This window comes from Solanum stenotomum, chromosome 8 (assembly GCF_019186545.1).
Source record: "Solanum stenotomum isolate F172 chromosome 8, ASM1918654v1, whole genome shotgun sequence".
NCBI lineage: Eukaryota > Viridiplantae > Streptophyta > Magnoliopsida > Solanales > Solanaceae > Solanum > Solanum stenotomum.
The window spans coordinates 406,314-427,827 of record NC_064289.1 but is presented as its reverse complement, the minus strand read 5'-3'; the positions used below and the strand labels follow the sequence as shown (position 1 = coordinate 427,827).

The 21,514-nt window shown below is 27.9% G+C and overlaps 2 protein-coding genes across 2 annotated transcripts; one reads left to right on the top strand and one right to left on the bottom strand.

The window, feature by feature from the left end:
• Window positions 1-11,128: 11,128 nt before the first annotated feature.
• LOC125873119 (ent-copalyl diphosphate synthase 1-like) lies at window positions 11,129-16,822 on the bottom strand. The gene is made up of 15 exons (XM_049553996.1): window positions 16,622-16,822; window positions 16,139-16,216; window positions 15,954-16,042; window positions 15,514-15,820; window positions 15,211-15,394; window positions 14,636-14,850; window positions 14,428-14,548; window positions 14,143-14,255; window positions 13,707-13,933; window positions 13,467-13,582; window positions 12,724-12,822; window positions 12,318-12,551; window positions 12,128-12,239; window positions 11,855-12,046; window positions 11,129-11,527 (listed from the first exon to the last, which is right to left on the bottom strand). The coding sequence occupies exons 1-15, from the start codon at window positions 16,725-16,727 to the stop codon at window positions 11,279-11,281; spliced, it is 2,442 nt and encodes an 813-aa protein (XP_049409953.1). The 5' UTR covers window positions 16,728-16,822; the 3' UTR covers window positions 11,129-11,278.
• Window positions 16,823-18,671: 1,849 nt separating this feature from the next.
• On the top strand, window positions 18,672-19,172 carry LOC125872268 (protein AGENET DOMAIN (AGD)-CONTAINING P1-like). The gene has a single exon (XM_049552980.1). The coding sequence runs from the start codon at window positions 18,672-18,674 to the stop codon at window positions 19,170-19,172; it is 501 nt and encodes a 166-aa protein (XP_049408937.1).
• Window positions 19,173-21,514: the final 2,342 nt, after the last annotated feature.

Here is a 21,514-nt window from a genome sequence, read left to right as displayed (position 1 = left end):
ATAATTATTGCCTCGATTTTGTTTTAACATTTATTTTTAATTTTAAAAGATTGGAAATTTTATGTTAAAAATTTTAATAATAGAAAAAATGATTTATTTAACTTTTATCATCATCAATACTACTAATTTTTTTGATGTTTTTTCTTAATCTTCATCTCATCATTAATGTTATTTATATAATTTTCTTAAATCACTTATTTTTTCTTTTTTAACTCTTTTATATATATAAAGTTGGATATGTAAATGATGATGTGACATTTCTTAGAAGCTAAGATTACTATTTATCTAATTTCTCCAATTTTTGAGTTCTTTTGTCATACTAAATACAATATGTTTTATTATAATTACATTCAATATAGTAAACAATGTGTTCTAAGAATTAAAACAAAATTATTATTTCAGAAAAATAAAAGTTAAATTATAATTTTATTATGATTAAGGAAAGATAAAGATATTATTTCAACATCCCATAACCACATTCAATACATTAGAAATTAATTGGATATAACTGTAAATGGTGAATCACCATTTAAGGAAAATAAATGTTTGCAATACCATAATAATTAAGGAGAGTAAGATATTATTTTAATATCCTAATTCGGAACTTTTAATCTACTACTCAATTAAAAATAAAATGCATTTAAGAACATTAGAAAGTTATTAGTTTAATATTTTTTCTCATTGTACTAATTCAATTCAGTCAAACTTAATTTTAAAGATAAAATAACAGCTTCATTTTAATTGTTATCAATATATTTCAAAAAATTATCGTGAAAAGGCTTTTCTTGCACCTTATTTTAATTTTCATATACTATTATTATTTTTTCTGTCATTTTTCAATGAATTTTTATTTCGATTTAAAATTTAATGTTTATTCTTAAAACTCTGATGGTACAAATTAAGGTGGAGTAGAATATAATAAATGATGATTCTTCTACTAAATAAGAAGATATAACGAAATTGAAAGGGTGAAGGTTTTTTTTTTAAAAATGGATAGGAAATTCTATTAAGGTATCATTACGTCATTATTCAATATATTTTTAATATAAATTTCATTTGTTGATGCATTTGTTTAGTACTCCCTCTGTCCCTAATTACTTGTTCACTTTTCATTTAATAGTTGTCTCTAATTACTTGTCCATTTTGACAAATCAAGAAAGAATATTTTTTAACCTATTATACCCTCAATTAAATGACTAAATACTTTGAAAATTGCAGAACTTTTTATCTACTTCATAATTAATAGGGGTAAAATGATAAACTCACTATGTCATTAATTGATTTCTTAATAAATGTGTCAATTTAAAAGTGGACAAGTAATTAGGGACAAAGGGAGTATTACAGTGTTATTTGACATTATGAGATATTTATTAGACATTTAAGGAGAATGGTAGACCGAAATATATATTATATATTAAAGGATGAACTTCATGCAATGGAAGAATTTGTTATTAGCAAATATATTTTAACTTATTTGATAAAAAATATATTCTTCCTCATTTAATAGATGTAAAATTTGTGAAACTTTATTTTTTTTTCACAATCTTCATATTATTAAAACAAATAATAATATTACGATTAAGCAACAGAGTAAATATAAAATTAATCAAAAATATTTAATTTAAATGATCGCGCGAAGTGCGGCCAAGTTCTCTAATTTAAAACAAAAAAGTAAAATTTAAATGGGTCTACTATAGAATTCCTAGAAATCCAACTTCAAAAATTATGTTAAAAATGGAAAATAAAAAGTGAAATAAATTTAATTGAGAGTTATCCTTCGTCTGTCCATTTTATGTGAGACTTTTTATTTCTCGAGAATCAAATAGTTTAAGTTTGACCATAAATTTGCGTATGATATCTTCAATTTATTTTAAAAATTTGGAGAAATTAGATAAATAGTAATCTTAGCTTCTAAGAAATGTGACATCATCATTTACATATCCAACTTTTATATATATAAAAGAGTTAAAAAAGAAAAAATAAGTGATTTAAGAAAATTATATAAATAACATTAATGATGAGATGAAGATTAAGAAAAAACGTCAAATAAATTAGTAGTATTGATGATGATAAAAGTTAAATAAATCATTTTTTCTATTATTTAAATTTTTAACAAAAAATTTCCAATCTTTTAAAATTAAAAATAAATGTTAAAAATAAAAATAAAAATGGAGGCAATAATTATTTTATTAAAGAAAAATATGTATAGAAAAAGTAGAAGTAGATGAAGTTACTTTAGTTCATCTTTTTGGTGGGCCTCAATGTACAATTTCTATAGCTTTTAGTCCAACTCTTTAGTGCAATGTTGGTCCTCCAAACTCCCATTTCTAAATAAGAGTAAAATAAAATATAAAAGAGTTAAAAAAGAAAAAATAAGTGATTTAAGAAAATTATATAAATAACATTAATGATGAGATGAAGATTAAGAAAAAACGTCAAATAAATTAGTAGTATTGATGATGATAAAAGTTAAATAAATCATTTTTTCTATTATTTAAATTTTTAACATAAAATTTCCAATCTTTTAAAATTAAAAATAAATGTTAAAAATAAAAATAAAAATGGAGGCAATAATTATTTTATTAAAGAAAAATATGTGTAGAAAAAGTAGAAGTAGATGAAGTTACTTTAGTTCATCTTTTTGGTGGGCCTCAATGTACAATTTCTATAGCTTTTAGTCCAACTCTTTAGTGCAATGTTGGTCCTCCAAACTCCCATTTCTAAATAAGAGTAAAATAAAATATAAAAGAGTTAAAAAAGAAAAAATAAGTGATTTAAGAAAATTATATAAATAACATTAATGATGAGATGAAGATTAAGAAAAAACGTCAAATAAATTAGTAGTATTGATGATGATAAAAGTTAAATAAATCATTTTTTCTATTATTTAAATTTTTAACATAAAATTTCCAATCTTTTAAAATTAAAAATAAATGTTAAAAATAAAAATAAAAATCGAGGCAATAATTATTTTAAAGAAAAATATAACCAAAATTGTCAGAAAATTAATTCTTCATGTGGGTTGTTGTATATGTAGAAAGGCACGTGTACAATTAATGAGGCACAATTAATTTTATAGTACAATTTGAAATGTTTTGTGTACAACTTGATAGTGCTGTGTTCGTGCTTTAAAGTGTCAACTCTAATAAGGAGCAAAATGAGTAATAATAATAATTCTAATAAGGAGTAATGAGTAATAATAATAATTGTAATGTTAGTCCTTGTAATAGTCCTTGTAATTGTCATTTATAAAAGTTAATGTACAATTTTTTTTGCACGTTGTACAACTAATTTAATGCAGTCAAAAGTTAATGTACAAAATTGTATGCACGTTATACAAGAGTATTAATGCAGTGTTAGTCCTTCTAAGTCTCACTTCTAAATAAGAGTAATATATATATAGATCGCCCAATATTTAGGCCCAACACCGTTTGGATTTGAGCTTCTTCTTTTTCTTTTTCATGATAATTTTAGGAAGAAAAAAAATTGTTCTTGTATTTGTTTTTGATACATAAATTTGGAGGACATCTGCATAAAGGCCACCGTAAAGTGTTTGTAGTTTTGTAAGCATATGTTGGTTTAATTTACCGAGTAGATTTTGAGTGGGATGTGATATAATTCAATTTATTTTAATCGTTTAAATTAAATCAATCCTCCCATTTAACACTTGCTAGTGAATTTGGCCGCGCTACGCAGTTTTTAAATATTTCAGATTTTATTTAAATTTTTCTAACAGAATTTCACTTTATTTGATAATATTAACAATAAAAATTGTATTTTGTTTCTACAAATTTACAAAACATTATTTTCTTTAGTTCTACTTTTACGTACTCTTTGTAACTCTTATTTTATCTTTTAAATATTTGATTACATTATTATTTCTCACACACTTATTATTTGACTTTATCCCTATAAAAGTTTTCGAGTATTCACATACATAATTCTTTGTCATATTTGTTTGTGTTTTCTCCTATTTTAGAAGATCATGAATATTGTACCCTGAAACATAAAAAAGGTGAATGTCATGCCTTGCAAAAAAAGTACATTTTTTAAGTTTTACAATATAAATAGAAAGAACAAATGGGCATTTTATCTTTAATTGTACCAAATAGATTTCAAATTTATTTAATTTTTATATGTTTGCTCGTTTAACGGTTCATTTTTTCAGATTTATACACTTTTAATATACTACTTGCTTCACTAAAACAATCTAAAATAACTTCTACTACAACAATCTATTTGAAGCTAATGATTCATTTTTCATAATTATAAAAAATATAGTTACATAGAGTAATTTTTAATAATGTAAAATGAGTTATGGCAAAATATACTTTTAGATTCTTTTTATTGTTTTGATATACAAATAAATATAAGGAAATAAGAAATTTTGCAAATGTTTTCGCAAGCAATTTCAAAATAGAATTCTCACAAGTCCATTACGATTTTCCTCCATCTCTCGTATTATTTTTTTCACTATTTATGTCGTATAAAAAATGAAGATAAACATGAAATCACTTACTGATTTGCAAAAGGAGAATCCTACATGAATGAAGCTAATCTTGATAATAAATAATAATTTACAATGAACCGATTATATGAATACAATCAATAATGAAAAGTCAATAAATTTGTGTTCTTGATAACATCACATATCCATGCATGCGATCTGCAGTAAGAAATTTAAAAGACAATTACAATTTTTATTTATTTATTCACGAAGAACTAATAATTCATAAACATTATCAAGATTCAACGATGAAAAGTCACTATATAATTTTTAGAATTTTTTGTGATGAAAAATTAAATAGTGAATTTGTTAGGTAAAATTTGAAGACCAACCAAAAGCATGGTAAGAGAAATACTTGCACTTTTTCATGTTTCAACTCCTTTGAATAATCATTAAAGAGATAATTTGTTGTAAAACCTGCAAACAGTTAACATATAATTAGAATATTATTTTCATAAGATATATAGATCAAAATTCATTGCTTGAGGTAAATAAAAAATGAAGATAAAAATAAGATGTTGCAATGCTAAATAAAAAGAGATATAAAATGACCAAATTGAAGTAAAGATTAAAAATTGTGGTAGAATTCTGAAATGATTACATTATATAGTAAAATTCTGAAATGTTGAATTATCTTTTTCATTAAAGTTATCATTAAATGAGTATTGTTTTTAATAAAATTATGTAACCACTTTTTCCGTAATTAGCCACATTAATTATGGGAAAATAAATGTTAATTTAGGGAGTAGCCTTTTGAAATTCTATATTTTAGGAATGTATAACTGATCATTAATAATTAATAGTAGTTAACAATTTAAAAATATAGAAAAACGTCTAAAATTTTAAAAAATAAATAAATAATTTTTCTGATAATTGAGGCATGCCACATCAACAGGATGAAGATTCTCCTTTATATATATAGAGAGAGATTCTCCAACTCCTTCTTTCCTTCAATTTAATGGGTAGGTGAATTTATTTATGTTAAAGCTACTGGTTAATACCATCATGTTTCAACTAATTAATGTGAATAACATATGTCTCAAAAATTAACAATTCAATATAGGAAAAATCACCCTATATATACATTTAAGAGATAATATTACGAATTTTAAAGCTATTTCTAAAATATTCTTGCTTATAACAATTTAATTACGGGTTATAACAGATAACATTTTATTTAAAAATCAATTAAAATTTTACTTTATTAAATAAATAATATTTTATTATTTTATATTTATAAATGCTATAAATAAATAATCTACCATAATTTTCTCTTACACATTTATAGGAAATTTACCTTGATTCTTTTTCCTTTTTTTACTTTTACACGTCAAAATCACACCCCTAATTTCACCATGCCTCTTCTAGTCATTAACCCACCACCCCCACGTACAAAAAGTAAAATTTTTCGTTGTAACAATTACCCATTCCTCTTTCACCTTATCAATCATCTTCCATTCAAACTGCTTCTACATCTCAATATCACCTCCTAATAAAAAAATATTCAGTCTACAATCAGAAAGAAAGGGCGATTTCACAATACTAAGAATCAAGTTTTCAAGATTTTCGTTAAAACATGTCGAAGAAATCAGAGCATACTTATAGAAAGAGTCCCAGATTAGTAGAAGCGAGTTCTACGGTTGGAATAAAGCCTCTGACGTTTAACATATTGACTCAAACGCCACCGCATAACAAGAATGCAACTCCAGCGAAAAGGGTTGGTACTTCTCAAAATAAGAAGCAGTTTACAGGAAAGAAGAAGAAAACTTAGTTTATTTACGAATGAGGCTTCGAAAATTCCAATATCAAAAAAGGGCAAAAAAGTGATTAGGATAAATATTTTATTTAATATATTTTCCAATTATTAAATTTAGTAGAAATTTTGTTATAATTGTTTATTTATGCATATTATTTGTGGCATGAATTTTGTTTTAATGTTTGACATGAAATTGTCGTGACATAAGCATACATATGTATAGTTACTATCATGGAATTGATATTAATTTGGTTATTATTTTTATCAAAAAAGATATGAAGCATGTTTAAGATTGGTATGAATCTGACTTAATCTTGGTTTATGAATGTGGTATGCAATATGTTTAACATTTGTATGAAACTTATTTAATTTTGGTATGAACTTGGTATACCTTTTAGCAGGAAAGCTATCCTTCAAAATCTCTCATTATGTCTATGAATGTGGAATGAAACATGAATAATATTGGTATGAAAATGTCTTAATATTGGTTTAGGAATGTGTTATGCGGTATGTTTTAACATTGGTATGAAACTGATTTAATTTTGGTATGAAGTTGATACACCTTTTAGCAGGGAAGTTATTATTTAAAATCTCTCATATGTATATATGAATGTGGTATGAAAAAAGAATAATATTGGTATGAAACTGTCTTAATATTTGTATGAAATTTGTCATCTAACTAATATTTGTATATGAATGTGGTATGAAATAGGAAATATTGGTATGAAACTGTCTTAATATTTGAAGTCATGCATCTGACAAATGTGTCTCAACAAGAGTCAAGTTCAGAGTATGTATTTCTATCTTTTAGTGATTTCATCATAAAAATTAATTCACTTTATTTCTTAAAATTATTTTTCTTTCATTTTTGTTTCAGTGATTGTGGTATGTACACATATTTATTTGTTGAATGCATCAGCAATGAAGTTTTTAATATGGGTTCCATTGATATCGATGCAAAGTATCTTCGTCAAAGGTACGCCACAATCATATGGCAGTACGAAAAAACAAAGAACGATGATGGTGCGATTAGTGAGAGTGAAGTAATTGGAATTGTTACTAGCAAATTTGGTGGACCCGCATAGCAAAAGAACATTCCCCCGGATACCAGCAATTATCCTACACCAAGACCACGAAAATCTAATTTGAGATAGTTGATTGGTATTAGAAGTTTTTTTAAGTTTTGGATGATATATATTTGTTTTTTCCTACTATTTTAAGTTTTGGATGATATATAATATTCACTGTTTTCTTCCAACTATATATAATATTCACTGTTTTCTCAAGTTGAATACTAACAATACACAATTTGGATATCAACATTTTTATTGGACTTTAGTTTGAAAGAAACCTCATAAACATAGTACCAAATAATTCATATTCATTGTTAAACTTAACATGTGGATTACAGATTGTCTATTATAATTCTGGGATACCAGTTATATAAAAACTGCATACCAATTAGGTTCAACATTAAACAGTTTTAATTTTGGATATTAATTGGAAACCAAATAAACAACACTTTAGATTACATGAAATAAGAGTGTCATAGAATTGGTTTTCAATTTGTATAAAATTGGTATCCAATTCATATATGATTTTTTTTTTTTACTTCATAATCTAAGATAAAAACTAAAAAAATAAAAAAATGTATGAAGGTGGTATCCAACCTGTATAAATATTCGAAGAAACAAATCTTACAATGTAAAACAAAAGAAGAAAATCTGGTTTTTGAAATACAAAAAAAAAAATCTAGGAGAGAGAAAAATTTGAACAAAAATAATAATATGATTTTTGAAATACTTTTAACAGATTAGAGTAAAAAAAGAAAAACAAATATTCCTATTTTGTTTTGAATCTCCTAAATTTATGGCAATTATGAAATATCATTAATGTATTAAAATTAATTACTACAACTAATTTCGTGTTTTACTTTTTCTTAATTTTTAAAAATCATTTTTTATTATTATTTTAAAACTTTTTTTAATAAACTGTTATAACCTGAAATTTTTTATTGTTACAACTTGAAAGTTTTATTATACTGTCATAACTTGAAATTATTAGTCTCATATATGTCATTTATAAAATTTTCACTTCAATATATTTTAAGGAAAAATTGCCAAGATACACATCTTATTTTACTATAATTTCAAAAATTCCCTCTCGGGTACATCATTTCTCTCTCGCTGATACATCCATATCCCCCTTTCGGATACATCCCTCCCCTATGTATCCGGATGTTCTATCCCTTCTATCATACGTCCCTCCCCTATGTATTCAGATGTTCTATCCTCTTTATGATACATCCTCCCTTCTCGCATACATCCCTTCCCTATGTATCTGAATGTCTGCTAATGTATTCAGAAGTCCAGTGATGTATACGAACTCCATAAATTTTAAGGGATTTTTGTAATTTAAAAAAATAATAGAAAAATAATGTAATTAGTCTTAAAAGTGTGAATTTATGTAAATTAGACATTTTAAATACATATGAAAAATTATCGTTAAAAGAATATTTATGTGACTCTCAAAAATCAACACACACAAATCGGAACGGAGTGAGTAACAAGGGTAGATTATGTTGCAAAAGAAGGTCAAAGTAGGTGGAAAGGAATTTGAGATGTGTCTTGTCTATTTGTCCGAAATAGGAAACAATTTTTCAATTTTCTAGATCTACCATATCTCCACTCTCATCTTATTGTCGATGCACTGTCTTTAAAGCACACTTTGCCTGCCATATATTATCCAACATCCAGGTAGCAGTATATATTATATAGTGATCTAGAAATATAGGCAAGAGAAACAAGCTCTTTTACCATCCACCACATAAGAGGTTGGCAAAAGATCAAGCCAAACATAATGTGTGCGTTTCATACGGTGGAAATCTTTTTTATAATTTTTTTTGAGGTTCTATTGGTTAAGGAATTAAATTTCTTAAAGACTAGAAAAATGACTTTTGTGTGAATATAGCTAGAGAAAACAAATTCTAGCACTCAAGGACATGGTCACCTAGAACTAGTGGTCATTAATTTATTTTTGAAGAAACATTTTTCTCTCTACCAAAAACACCCATAACATGCTAGCTACATATATGCATAACTGCTCTTTGAAATATACCCACCAGTAAAATCTTTTGGCTATACGACAACATCATGTGGTTGTTAATTAATATGACCAGGCAATGCCATATATATCTCTTTGGACTATGTCATGAAAAGAAAAGAAATGGCTTACTATAAGAATGTATATATATCAAGATTCATGCTAATAAATATATTGTGTTAATTTAAGATAACTTTTATAAGATCCTTTCTCACGACCACTCTGATTTGATATATCATCTTGTTAGGTGTTACTGCTATAGCTTTTTTATTAAAAAATAATAATAAATTATTTCATTATAAAGAAATCTAATATTTAATTTACTAAAATTGAACTGCTTAGGTTGTAGGAAGAATCTTTTAAGATACTTTTATAAGATCCTTTCTCACGACCACTCTGATTTGATGTTTCATCTTGTTAGGTGTTACTGCTATAGCTTTTTTATTAAAAAATAATAATAAATTGTTTCATTATAAAAAAATCTAATATTTAATTTACTAAAATTGAACTGCTTAGGTTGTAGGAAGAATCTAGTAAGTAGTACTTAGTGCTTAATTTACAAAACTATTCAATTTCTTAGTTATAGGAAGACTACTATTTTATTTTAGTTGTGAACAAAGACAATCAGCTTGTTGTGTTTGCTGCCAAATTAACATGTGTGTCATAGTCCACCAGAGCTGCGGTTTAATTTGACCCAACAAGCCATCCGCTCTTTGGACCAAAAAGATGCTACTACTCTAAATTGTATTCAATATATCAACGACAAGAGGGAGTTGCTCGGATGGTAAGCACCTTCACTTTCAACCGAAGGTTGTGAGTTCGAGTCACCAAGGGAGCAAAAAGGGTAGAAACTCCTAGGGAGGGTAAAAAAAATAAAAATAAAAATAAAATTCTATATACCGTTACCATGCATCAATTTAGACTGCTTATTAGAACTGAAGTCAGTACTATTCAATTCAACCTGAAGTACAATAATCATAGTTAGTGTCATCTAAACTTGTTGCAGCATGATTAATTGTTTTGCTTTAATATTTTTTTAAAAAAATGTATCCCTAAAATAAGTGTTGCTTTAATATTTCAAGACAAAGTATTAATTGTTTCCAACTACATGCACCTTTATATTAAAGAACTATTGATTTCTTTTCCATAGTGATTAATTCTCAAGAAACACTATCTAACTAGTATGAGTAACTTAGTAAATTATATCTACATTTATTACATAAAACGATACTTATTTTGAGACAGAATAAATATTTTGCAATAGGTGTGGAGTATGATGCAAAAGAAGGTCGAGACAGGTGGGAAGGAGTTTGAAATGTGTCTTGTCAAATTGGCTCTTGCTTGTCCTAAATGGGAAACAATATCTCACTGTTTTGATTTACCTCATCTTTTAATCACTTTGCCTGCCCTACATTGTCGAATATTTATCTAGCAGCAGATAATCCAGAGATACAGGCAAGATCAACAAGCTCTTTCACCATCCACCCCATCAGTGTCGTATCTTTTTAGGCCAAAACATAGGGTGTGTTTGGTAGGGTGCAAATGTTTTCTAACATCAAAAATAAATAAATTATTTTCTATAAACAAATTGTAAGGATTTGTAAGATCATAATAATAAAGGAAAGAGACATTCTTTTGAAAATAAAGTAAGATAAATAAATTGAAGCATAATAAAGGAAAGAGGGAAATAAATTAAAAAATAAAGTAAGACAAATAAATTTAAAGCGAAGGAGCATTATATTACTCAATAAATTAAAGCGCTAACACCTCTGATCCCAAGAAGTATATTTCCAGTCAACCTTTTCATCACAACAATTTCCTTCTATTTCTATCACATACATAATATATATATTCCTGATACCTTACGTACCCTAACTATAAATGAAGGAATTAATGTACATGTGATGAAATAATTAAACTACTCTTTCAAATAGCACTTTGGCTATGTGAAAGTTAATTGTTCTAGTATCACAATAAGCTGAGTAGTAAAAGGTTTTGGCAACAGTAAGAAAAGTCTCTTTGATATTGGCATCCAATTTCGAACCATCAGATTCAGATAGCACGAGCTCTGCTAGCTGCTGCATGTCGCCTTCTATTTCCTCACTAAAAGTCAACATTCCTACCTCCTGCTTTTCACTGCTTTGGCTGTCTGCATTTTGTCCCTGAAATTAGAGGACAAAATATTAGGCAAATGCTATATATATATATCTCTTTGGACTTTGTCCAGGAAAAGAAAATAAAAAGTGGCTACTATAAGAATGTATCATAAAAAGATATATATGTACGAGTATACACCTCAAACTAATCTAATTAAAGTAAAAAATAAATTGGAGGCCTAACTTTTAATTATGTTTTTATTTATAAGATACAAAGTTATATTTCTTTTGTTTTTTTTAATAAAAGGGCTTAAAGCAGCAAATAGAGTTATAGCTAAGAGATGGAGAGTGTTTTCTAAATACTCAAGTGCTATATGTATTGTAATAACCAACCTTGTAGAGTTGAAAGAGACGGAGTCGTTGAGAAACTGTATTGGTGATTTCCAATAGCCTTTGGTAAGTTGGATGGGACAAGAATATCTCCTCCGATACCCAGTGAACACTGCACAAATTTAACGTGCGAATTATGAGTTGAGCAGCTCCTTCATCACATCCTTCTCCTACTGTCAGCAGCCAATTTTCCCACTATAGCCATAGACAAAAATTAGTCATGTAATAAAGCAGCATATATATATATAGTTATAGTTATACTACACCAGTACTTACAGCATGACGCAAGTAGTGATGGATGTCTCTGCCATGTGTCAGCAAGGCACTCAGTGAGAGATGATTTAGGGTTCCAAGAATAACCCCGACGAGCCTCTGTTCTGTGCTGTACCTGTCATTGCCATTGCCATTGCCATTCATCAATTATAATACTCTTTTATGTGTGATCAAAATATATAGTGATTGTTACCTGGAATTCAGAGTGGTGCTAGACTGTGTGAATTCGCGAAGAAAGGCAGCCTTGTCCTCTTGTTGGCAACCAAAATGAGACCTCACACAGTCCATAAGAGCTGCGGTTTTGACCCAAGCCATTCGCTCGGTCGACCTTTCAGCCTCAAATATACTAGCACTGCCTAAATAGTACGTCACCAGCAACCTTTTCTCGCTTACTCCAAACTCTCCTAACCCGCATTCGTAGTACCACCTGCATGCATGTGCCCGCCCATGTACTTTACATATATATAAACACTACTTACGTGTTGTGTTATATATTAACCCCGGCCCATCCTTTTTCTTTTATAGCTAGCAAGTTCACTTTAATTAATAGAGTAGTAATTTTAATAGTTTTGTCATGACTTATAAAATTGGTAACTTACTTGCGAATTCTTCTCCACTCGAACTGGTGCAAAGCTTGGCAATTGTTATAGTCCGATTTCGCTAGCTCCAGGTATAGGCTATTGTTAACAAATGGCATCCTGTATCAAATAAAATGATCAGTACCTACCTACCTACCTAGCTAGCAGATTTCAAACAAAAGGAAAAATAATTAGTACATTCGAGAGAGGTCAAAATGATTTGATTGTATTGGCTAACGTGGAGGTGTAGTGAAGTCTGACGACAAAGCACATCAGTATCCAATGTTTAGTGTCAATTTATTAACGTTTGTTGTTTTGAAAACAAGAAACTTGATTTTTCCCAATTGTCCTTATATATCTTTGCAAGGTCCCACCATTTCTCAGGGTAATTTATTGGTTGTATTCAATTGTAGCATTTGTTGAAAGAGAAATCAATCATTGATGAGTGTTCATTTAATTTGATAGTGAAACGAAACCAAACAAACAGAGAGACAGACATAAGGTGTGTCTGCCGTCTTTTGCAACTATATATGGTGGGGCTCCAATTACTAAATACTATATAACATCACTAGGCTAGCTGCTACCACCTTTTAAGAATTAAAACAACATTTTTTGTTTTTATTTTATCATTTATTGCAACAGTGTAAAAGTTACTCCATATGATTGTGTAACACATTAAATTCTCTCCATTCATATATTATCTTTGTGCAAGAAAAGGTTGCTGTGTAAAATTAATATATTTATCAATCGCATGTAAAAAGTACCTATACAATGTTTTGCCAATCCACACGTCATCTTCACCACCATAATGTTCTAAAAAGAACCTTGTTTCTAGCCGGGGCAGGCTAGCATACCATGGCACATCTAATGCATATCCCACCTGTAAGATATATAATATGTTGTAGAAGATCAAACAAATGAATGTGATGAATAAATAGAAGAAGAAAAAAAAAAAAAAAACCTTTTAGATAGAGATAATAAGTTCAATGGCTATATATAGGTACCTCTCCAGGTAAATCTTTAGTAATGATCCACTTGTCTAGCAGTTGATTTTGAGCTCGTTTTTCTCTTAGATAATTAGAGGTGAATATTCTGGCATTTTCAAGTATTTTCTCTCCTGAGAACATTACATGAGATGCCCTATAAAGATTATACATTCCTGTCACTGCTTGATTTGATTGCCCCACGAAGCAGAAAAATTCACCTTTGCTCTCAAAATGTTTGAATACGTCTGACAAAAAAAAAACAAGTACAGTACATTATGTATCATGAGTACAATAGCTAGCATATACTTTTAATTTGTTTCATAAGTATGTATTTGTTTTCTAACTAATTTTATAAATAAATTTGAATACAACTTTAGTTTAAAACATAATTTTTAAAAAAAATAAAATACTAAAGCCAAAGGGGTCTATGGTAGGGAAGTAGATAATTACTAACCAGCAGAGACCACGTAGCCATGCAAGCGCAAAAGTCTAAAAGCCATGGCCGTGTCATCAATGTCTTGAACTGGGGAATTTCTAGCCCAGCAGATTCCTTCATTTGTCCAATATCTTAAAAAACAAAAACATGGAGTACTATTATTATATTCCACTAGCACAATATTAAAAAAATAATAATACTAGCACAAGAAACCAAAAATAAAAATAAAAATGGATACTCCTACTTAGAGGAAACGATAAACCCTCACAGTCCACAAATTCCTCAACTTGTTTTTAAAAGTACCTGCTAACGTAATCAATGCACTCTTTTATTTCTGGCTCAAAATATCGAGAAATTCCAAGCCTTTGCAACCGATCAACGGTCCAAATATGTTCAAACAAGTCCACAGGATACACATTAGGAACTGTAGAACATATAAGTCAATTTGAACATCAATATTACAAGTAATATAATATATAGTGTAGTAATATTTTTTAAAAAAATTATATACCTCCGCCGTTGAATTTGTGGACAGCATTTTTGAGATAATTGAGGCAATTATGATCTTGAGTTTGCATAAGTGCAAAGGCAGTGGAAGATGGAGAGAAGAGAAAAGAGCCATCAGTGCACTGAAATTGAAGCAACTTTTGCCAGTCCAAATCTGTCATTCCTTCCAAACTGTGGAGTAAAGTTGTGGGGACTTTGTGCATAATGTCCTTTGGTATCCTATTATGTACATTGGCACGCACACGTTACGTTATCATTACTCACATCCACATATAAGCTAAAGAAAGTAAAAGTACTTCCACTTTTGTATCCAAAACTACCCTACTAAAATCTGAAGAAGGATTAGATATGTTTTATTCATAATGAGAAGCATGAAAGATAATAAATTCATGAGCTACTTTTTCTTGTAATGGAAACCCTCTCCTCTCCATATAAAATTAATTTGTTATTTCTCAATTCAGATTTAATCAGGTTTCAATATGAATATATACTAGATACCAAGTGAAAAACAAAAAAGAGAAATAATGTATATCATATATATATATAAAGTGAAAGAATAGTAGATATAGGTATGATTACCTTGTGAGCTTTAGTTGTCTTCTGGCATAGATGTCTTGCAAGACGGGAGAATCATAAGGAAAATCTAAGCCTAATTTTTTAGCAATCTCAATGAGTGAAGGAAATGCCACTTCAAAGCCTATAGGCATGTGCTCTGCATTCTCATCACCAATCCTGCTCAAATTCTCTCTCATAAACGACATTCCTATAATCACATACGAAATTGTTAGTCAATCATCATTACATCGCGAAACTCTACTAGTAATATACTTGACACATTCGATATATATAATGTACTAATAAAAATTAAGATTGAAACATTACCAAGTAGAGTCTTGTCAGGATGCAAGTTCCATGACTTCAAGGCAATAACACAAGCCAATGTGTTGATGACACGATCATAAACCAAAAAAATGGATCTGTCACCCCATGAACCATCAGGCAACTGATTGTTTGCAATCCATTCAACACTTGAAGGGAACTGAGGAGTTTCAGTTCCCTTCACATGATCTTTCACCATGGCAACCCATGCTGTGTCATAAGCCGAGACGCTTATTTCTCCGTCTCCCATCGATCCTAGCATCGACCGAACAGCATCTATATGTTCCTTGTTGGATGATGGATCGTACACCTTTTACATATATAAAAGTCAATTATGTGATGTTAGATTAATTAAACATCTTAAAATTAGGTCTGAAACACCTAGCGTTTTATTATACTGAACGAATAAAATTAAAAAGTTTCTATTTTGGCTTAACAACAACCTCAAGTGTGTGTGTTTCCACGTCCACTTCCTCTGCGATGTCGTCCCACTTGATAACCGGCAACGAACCATTTTGCACCTCTTTGTAGTCTGCATTTTTATTTTTTTTGGTGTGAAAAAACACTGTTAAATTTATAAATAATTCTTATAAAAATCGTTTAGAAAGCATGAAAATTACTATATCACCTTTTGTACGACGTCTAGAAACAGCATTACATTGCGAAATTCGATTGAATTCAACATGTTCTCCAGAAGATCTGTTGCCTGTATAAAACAAAAAAAAAAAAGCATCCATTAAAAAAACTCTGCTATGGACATTTTATTCACGCCACATGTATGAAAAAATCATGCCTTAAAAATTCCGCTAAGGACATCTTACTCATGCATCAAACAAAACAAAAAAGAACAGAGATGGCTATAGATTTTAAAATTGATTTGGACATGAAATTGAAAACATTTCCAAACGAAACGCTAAGTTAAATTAATCCTGATTTTTGATAGAGAATTATTTTTAATCTATATATATATATAAGAGATGATAAAAATTGTGCATCTGTCACTAGCTAGTATTAAAGTTGAAAACGACTCAAAAGCTACTTACTTTTTTATGTGTCAATTAAAGAATTTTAGAAGAAGGAGCAGAGTAGAAAGTAGAAAAGAAAAGCTTACTTTTAAGGAATTTGAAAGGTTGATTTGCTGGAGAAGAAGAAGAAGGAGGAGGAGGTTGATAGTGAGCAGTGAGGCTAAATCTCAAAAAAGAAGCTGAGATCGACATGTTTAAACTTGTTTTTTAATCTGTTGATCAAAAAAACTAATTATAATTATACTAGAGTAATAAAAAGCCAAATAGTAATGATGATATATTTTTTGTTTGTTATGATGATGAGGATTGAGGAATGAAAAAGAGTTAAGAGGATTTATATATATAGAGGGAGAGGGTGGGGGAGGGGGGCGGGGGAGGGGGGAGGGGGAGAGGAAAAGAAACAAGACAGAAATGACTTCACGAGATATGCCCTTAGGAGCTACATTAGGATCAAATCCAAATACTTACCACTTTGACCATACGTTTTTCAAATACATTTTAAACATTTTCCTTTATTTATTTATTTATTTATTTTCTTCTTTTATCTATACATTTTGAAAGTTATTTTTATTAAATATTTCTTTAACCATAGCTTTTGAAAGTAACTTTTAAAGTTTTTCCTTAAATATTTCTTTGACTACAAAATTTAATATGATTTTCAATTATTCTAGTTTTTAAAGAATTTCCTTAAATATACTTTGCTCATAAATTTAATCTTTTTTCCTGAAATGTTCTTTTACCCATAGATTCTAAAAATAATTTTTTAAATTTATTTTTTAAAATATTTCTTTGATCATAGATTTTGAAAGTAATTTTTATTAAATATATCTTTGACCATAGTTTGGAAAGTAATTCTTAAAGATTTTCCTTAAATATTAGTTTGACCATAAAATTTATTATGATTTTATGATATTCAACAATTTTTAAAGATTTTCTTTAAATATTCTTTGCTCATAAATTTTGAAAGTAAATTTTTTTTTTCCTGAAATATTTTTACTAGTAGATTTTGAACATAGTTTTTAACTTATTTTTTAAAATATTTATTTGATCATAAATTTTGAAAGTAGTTTTTAAAGTTTTTCCTTAAATATTTGTTTGACTATAAAATTTAATAAGATTTTAAAAATATAATCTTCAGCCATAAATTTTGCTAGTAGTTTTTGAAAATTAATCATCAAAAAAATAATTTATTATAATTACTCCAACCTTTGATCATGAGTTTTGAAAGTATTTTTTTTTAAAAAAATCCTTAAATATTTGTTTGGTCATGAAGTAAAGTTTGATCATAAAAAAATTAATCTTTAATCATAAATTTTGGAAGTTATTTTTAAAAAAATTCTCTAAATATCTATTTGATCATAAAAAAATGTGATCTTTAATCATAAATTTTGGGAGTAATTTTTAAAATATTTCCTTAAATAAATATTTGCCATGAAGTAAAATTCAATCTTATAGTTTTGATATTCATTCATAGATTTTGCCATTTTGGAGTAGTTTTCAAAAAACTTCCTCAAGTAAAATTTGGTCATAAAAATTGAACTTTCCTTATAAATTTTAGGAGTTCTTTTTTTTTAAAAAAAAAAAATCTTAAATATTTGTTTGACCAAGAAGTAATATAAACTTGATTATAAAAAATGATTTTTAGTAATAAATTTTGGAAGTAATTTTTCAAAATTTTCATTTTAAATATCTATTTGGACATGAAATAAAATTTGACCATACAAATCTGGTCCAATCACAGTAATTAAAATATTGACCACAAATATCTTTTGATCATGAAATAAAATTTGATGATAAAAAAAATGATTTTTAGTCATAAATTTTTGGGAGTATTTTTTCCTTAAATATCTTTTTGACCATCAAGTCATAAAAAATTAATCTTCAATCATAGATTTTAGGGTACTTTTTTAAAAAAAAATCCTTAAATATTTGTTTGACCATGATGTAAAATTTCATCATAAAAATCTAATCTCTAGTCATAGATTTTGGGAGTATTTTTAAGACTTTTTCCATAAATATCTTTTTGACCATCAAGTAAAATTTGGTTATAAAAACTAATCTTTCGTCATAGGTTTTTGGAGTAGCTCTTTCAAAAAAAAAAGATCTCTTATTTTTTTTTTCTCTCAATCAATTTGAATGGCAGAACCAAATGATGCAGAGAAAAATCACAAATTAATAATTGATGTTATCTCAGATAACATTAGTGAGACGGCATATAAGGACCAGCAAACAACAATATTTCAAATTAATGATGAGGTTGAAGTTGCAAGTCAAGTAGAAGGCTATATAGGTTCTTACTACCAGGCAACAATTGTTCATCCTGTTGGCGCTTATCATTACAAAGTCAAATACAAAACTCTAGTGAATAATAATGAAACGGCGCCACTAGAGGAATTAGCAAGTGTGTATGAGGTCCGTCCTATTCCACCTGATATTCCACATGAAATGAAAATCTACGAGATCGTTGATGTGTATGACAATGAGGGATGGTGGTTCGGTGTAATCACTAGGAAAGTTGAACAAAAGTACTATGTCTATTTTCCTACTACAGCGGATACCGTTGCCTATTCTATTGATAAGTTGAGGGTTCATCAAGAATGGTCTGATGGCAACTGGATAGTTCCTTTACTAGGTTAAGGATATATATATATACATTACTCATTCTATTGTCATTTCCAGTTTAGTCGCAATATATATTATTACTATGTATGTTCATATGTTATTTCAATCTTCACATTTTGGGAGTTAGTTGTCTTCAAATATTTTCTAACTTCTCACACATTAACAAAAAACTTTAATTTATTAATCGAGTAAAATGCATATCCAAACACAACTTCAATTTTAAAAACTCAAATTTACAAGCTTCAATCTCAAAATTTATAACAAAAAAAAAAAATTGGACTCGAGAACTGAATGCTACATTTTATTAACCTTAATGGCCTTCAGACCAAACGTTTTTAACATTTACATTGAGAGTTATTAAAATGAGTGATTCACAAAAAATTGAAGTGATTGTCAAATGACCATGTCTATACTCTATTGTAAGGCTTGAATGGATTTTAAACGTGAGATATCGTGGTTATCAATGTAATTCACTTTATCATTATTTTATTAGCTAGGCCACACTTCTAATGCCATTTCTCAGGCAAATATTTTTTTTTAAAAAAAAAAAAAACTGTTTTTAAAATTACTTACGTACAATATAGCTATACAGAGTAAAAAAAAAATTAAGTACTTTTTTCATCCTATTTTATATAATATATTATTTTTTGTTTATATAAAAAAGAATATTATATATACTTATTTATTTAAAAATAATTTTATTTTAAACTTTTAATTATACATCTTTAATAAGATAATTAAATAGTTATGTAATATTAAAAAAATAGAAAAATATCTCTTTTGTAAAATAAGTGTGTTAGTCAAACATCATTATATCTGTATATATATTTTGAAATGAAGGTAACATTATTATTTTTCAGATTACGAACTCCCAAATTTAAAGGGCTAAAGTTTAAAATTTCAAATCTACGATTTTCAACCTCAATAATTCTACAATTGTAATTTTGAGAAGGCTAAACTTTAAAAACCTTATAAATTCAACTATTATTTAAATAGGGTCCTAAAAACTGATTTTTGTGTACTTTTCCCTGCACTATTGAACAAGTACTCAATATTTACTTTCAATTCAAATACACCAAAATTAAATACCAGAAAGACTACTTAATATTTGATGATCTAAGGAATTAATTAATGTTTCATGCTATTCCACAAGTATATAACAATATTCAATCGTTAATAATAAAGTAAATAAAACTAGTGTATATTGCGAGATGATAAGATATTAATCAATCACCTCCAAAATCAAGAATCCCAAGAACCAATATTTTTCCATCATCTGCTTATCCGCTTAAATCGCGCATCACATCCCAATTTGGAGCGGATTCCGATAGGCTCCGAAGGTTCATTTTTATTTTATTTTTTTATGAAAAATGATATTATATATAAATGATTGTAAATCGTAATTAATATATATATTAATTATTGTTTTTTTTTATATTTACTTTTCATATTTTACATTGCTATAATAAAATTCATGACTCCACCATCCAACAATGAGCAGTAATATGGTATTGATATTATCGCTTTTTCTATTAGTCTTGTCATTTCTCAACAGGAAAATGAGCAGTAAAATGAGTCATGTTAACAATCTGACAAGGACCACTAGCGGATGTGGTGCTGGGCGAGTAAAATCTTCCTCCTAAATCAAATATCTCAAATTCAAGTCAAAAAATAAGATTTTTTTTTTTTTTTATAAAAAACAGTTTCTCTTAATGTTTATCAAAATTAATTAGGTCATTGAGTAGCGAATATGTAATTATTAAAACGAATAAATTAATAAGGACGACTAAGAATATATGTGTTAGGACAAATCATTCTTAATTAGACATGTTGATTATTTAAGAAATTTCTAATAAAATTTTTTTTTTCTTAAATGAATCCTACATTATGAGTATTCAAATTGTCTAAATCAACAAATCATAATATACAACGATTTAAAACACGTTAACGACTCAATTATTGAAAAAAACTATTTTTCCATAATTGAGTGTTACATGACACGTACTAAAATTGATCGGATGTGTAAGTATTAGTATTGAATTATATGTGGGTGAATGTGATTTCTGTAATTTGCCCTAATTTAAAAGAGTTTGAGAAAGATTAATAATGAGGCGTAGCCCAAGCCCATCAATATAATGTAGTAAACAGTAGTGAATATTATCTTTTTGATTATGCGGAGTACGCCAAGACGAAAACCACCAAAGACTAAGGATTTTGTTGCCATCATATCTGTCCACCAATCAAATTCTACTGGTTAACATTAAACCATATATCGGCTCAATTGACATGAGATTCTTTTTCTTTTCAATTTTACTGTTTATGAATGATGGATTTCAGGAAATTAATATAGATATATC